Source organism: Ochotona curzoniae, unplaced genomic scaffold (assembly GCF_017591425.1).
Source record: "Ochotona curzoniae isolate NIBS_2020 unplaced genomic scaffold, NIBS_Ocur_1.0 contig_2723, whole genome shotgun sequence".
NCBI classification, from domain to species: Eukaryota; Metazoa; Chordata; class Mammalia; order Lagomorpha; family Ochotonidae; genus Ochotona; species Ochotona curzoniae.
This window is the reverse complement of record NW_024465573.1, coordinates 4,964,563-4,966,919: the sequence shown is the minus strand read 5'-3', so window position 1 is coordinate 4,966,919 and position 2,357 is coordinate 4,964,563. Positions and strand designations below refer to the sequence as shown.

The 2,357-nt window shown below is 74.2% G+C and overlaps 1 protein-coding gene across 1 annotated transcript; it reads left to right on the top strand.

The window, feature by feature from the left end:
- Window positions 1-440: 440 nt before the first annotated feature.
- LOC121153957 (basic proline-rich protein-like) lies at window positions 441-1,871 on the top strand. The gene is made up of 2 exons (XM_040976715.1): window positions 441-1,261; window positions 1,556-1,871. Exons 1-2 carry the CDS (start codon window positions 441-443, stop codon window positions 1,869-1,871), a joined length of 1,137 nt encoding a protein of 378 aa, XP_040832649.1.
- Window positions 1,872-2,357: the final 486 nt, after the last annotated feature.

Genomic DNA, 2,357 nt, shown 5'->3' with positions numbered 1-2,357 from the left:
AATAAACGTCTGGCTAGATAAATGGAGCCCTCATCCATTACGGCAACCGCCCGCTGCCCTAAGGCGCTTGCGAATTCATGGGGCCAAGTGTGCAGGCGGCACACTGCAGCAGGAAGCCCGGGCTGCACCCAGTGCGAGGTCCGCGGAGGAGATACCAGCCCTTCACGCTCCGACCCCGACCCACTGTGTCTAGGAGCAAGGCCTTCCTTCACGGGGAACTAGCTGATGCCGCCGTGGGGATGCTGATGTGCTCTGCTCAGTGATTCTTCGAGGTCCCTCAGGCCTCCTCCTAGTCCCCCAGCCCCCTTCTGAGGACACGGAGCCGCACCCCAGAAAACTTGGTCCCCCCTCATAACCCTGCCCTTTGCTACCTGCAAGCTGTGGGACTGTGGTGGTTTCTTGGCCTCTCCTGGCCCCAGGATGCTCTTCTGTACCACATGATGCCCCGGGCCTGCCAAGTGCAAGCCTCCCGGAACGGTGTGGTCAACGCCGCTTGTCAACGCTCCGTCTTCCGCTCGGCTGAGGCCGCAGTCCCTCCAGTCACAGGGCTCGCTCGTCCCTCGCGCTGCTCCCTGAACGCCAGCAGGAGGCGCCCTTTGCCCGCCGAAGCGGCCCGGGCTCATCGCTGCTCGGGCCGGGAAGGGCAGCCCCCTGGCGCAGGGCGGTGGAGGGTGCGGGCTGCGCCGGGGTTCCCACCTGAGCGCCGCGCTCCTCGGCGCCCGCACCTCCGTCCGCCCGCCCGCCGGCCCGGCCGAGCGCGCGCGGCCCCCAGCCGGTCGCCGCCGTCCCCGCGCCCGCCGCTCAAGTTTGCCCGCGGTCCCTCGGACCCGTCCCGGTCTCCGCCCCGCCGGGGGCTGCCCCGGGCTGCCGGCGTACCCCCCGGCCGAGGCCCGCCCCCCGGGACCCCCGACGAGCGGCCGCGGCGGGGCCGTGCGGGCTGCGCACGCCGGGCGCCCACCCGGCCCCGAAGGGGCGCCCCCCGACCCGGTCCCCCGCCCCCCACCGGCGGCCGAACGCGGGGCCCCCGCAGTGCCCGCGCTGCCCGCCGGGCGGCGCCCCTCGCCTCGCCGCCCCGCGCCTCGCCGCGCGCCTCCCGCGCTCCCCGCGCCCGGCTCGCTCGCAAGCGGACACAGACTCTGCCTTCGGCCGCCGGCGGATCGCGCTGGAGCGGCCGCGGCTGCTGCGGAAGGGAGAAGCCGGGGAGGGACGCGGCAGCCCCGCGGCCGGACGAGCAGCGCCCCCGGAGCGCGGAGCCGCCCAGGTAAGGGCAGCGGCCCGGCGCGGCGCGCTCTGCCTCCCCCTCGGCCCCGGCGCCCCGGGCTGCCCGCCCCTCGGCCGCCCCCCGGCCGCCCCCCGACTTCTGACGTCTCGGCCGCCGCTGCCCTCGGGGGGCCCCGCGCCCCCATGCCCGGCCGCCCGCCGCCCCGCGCTCCGTCCTGCGTCCCCCGGAGTTCCCGTCGCCGCGCTCGCCCGCCGCCCTGCTCGCTGCGCAGCCCTTCCCCGGAGGCGGCTCGCGCTCCAACTCGCAGCCCTGCCGCTGCCCCCCTCCCTGCAGGGCGGCCAGTTCCCTTCCCGACCCCGGCCTCCTCGCTGGCCGCCGCTCCCCGCACCGCTCCTGGCGGCCGCCTGGCCCGTCCCGGCTCAGCCCTGCGTCCCGCGCAGCCCCTTCCCCCTTCCCTCGCTGCCATCAGCCTCGGCTGCCCCCTGCCCCTGCGCTGGCCTCGGGCCACCACCACACCCCCGGCCCTTCCCCTCTGCGGGTCGTCTTGCTTGGGGTGGTGGTGGTGGTGGTGGTGATGGGGTCAGCGTCCTATCGGGTCTCCTGCGATCTGGGGGAGATGGGGGACTCCCAGCCCTTCCGCCCTAGTTGAGCCCGAGTGGGGAAGTGAGACCGAAACTCCGGAGACCTGCATTGGGCACAGGAAGGAGAGGGGGAGCTGGGGCAGGAGGAAGGGAGCCCCCTTGAGATGGTGTCAGAGCTGGGGGCCCCGGGGCCTCGGGTGGGAGCGCCTCCGTCTCTCTTGCTCCCCTGAGCTGCGGGAAGTGAGGGGAGAGTTGGCCGCTGGCCTGGCCCTGGGCTGTGAGGCCGCGGACGGGCTGGGCCCGGCCCTCTGGCCCGGCTGCCTGGCAGCAGTGGGGCAATGCGGGCCGAGCTGCTCCTCAGCTGGACCTTGGGCTGCGTGGCTCTTGGCATCTCTACTTGACGCTGCCATCTTCCTCCTGGTGCTGTTGTCTGGCGATGCCACGCGGTGCCACCTCCCTGCCTCCCTCCAGTGGCTCTCCCGGGCATGTCTCCCGGAGGCCTTCCTCTGGTTGTGAGGAGAGAGGAAGGGAGCTGGGGGTGGAGGGACTCCGTT

Excerpts from the sequence above, each read along its gene's own strand:
- LOC121153957 (XM_040976715.1), top strand. The coding sequence starts at position 441 with ATGCCCCGGGCCTGCCAAGTGCAAGCCTCCCGGAACGGTGTGGTCAAC. Across the intron at positions 1,262-1,555 it reads CGGAGCGCGGAGCCGCCCAG|GGCGGCCAGTTCCCTTCCCG; the intron begins GTAAGGGCAGCG and ends CCCTCCCTGCAG.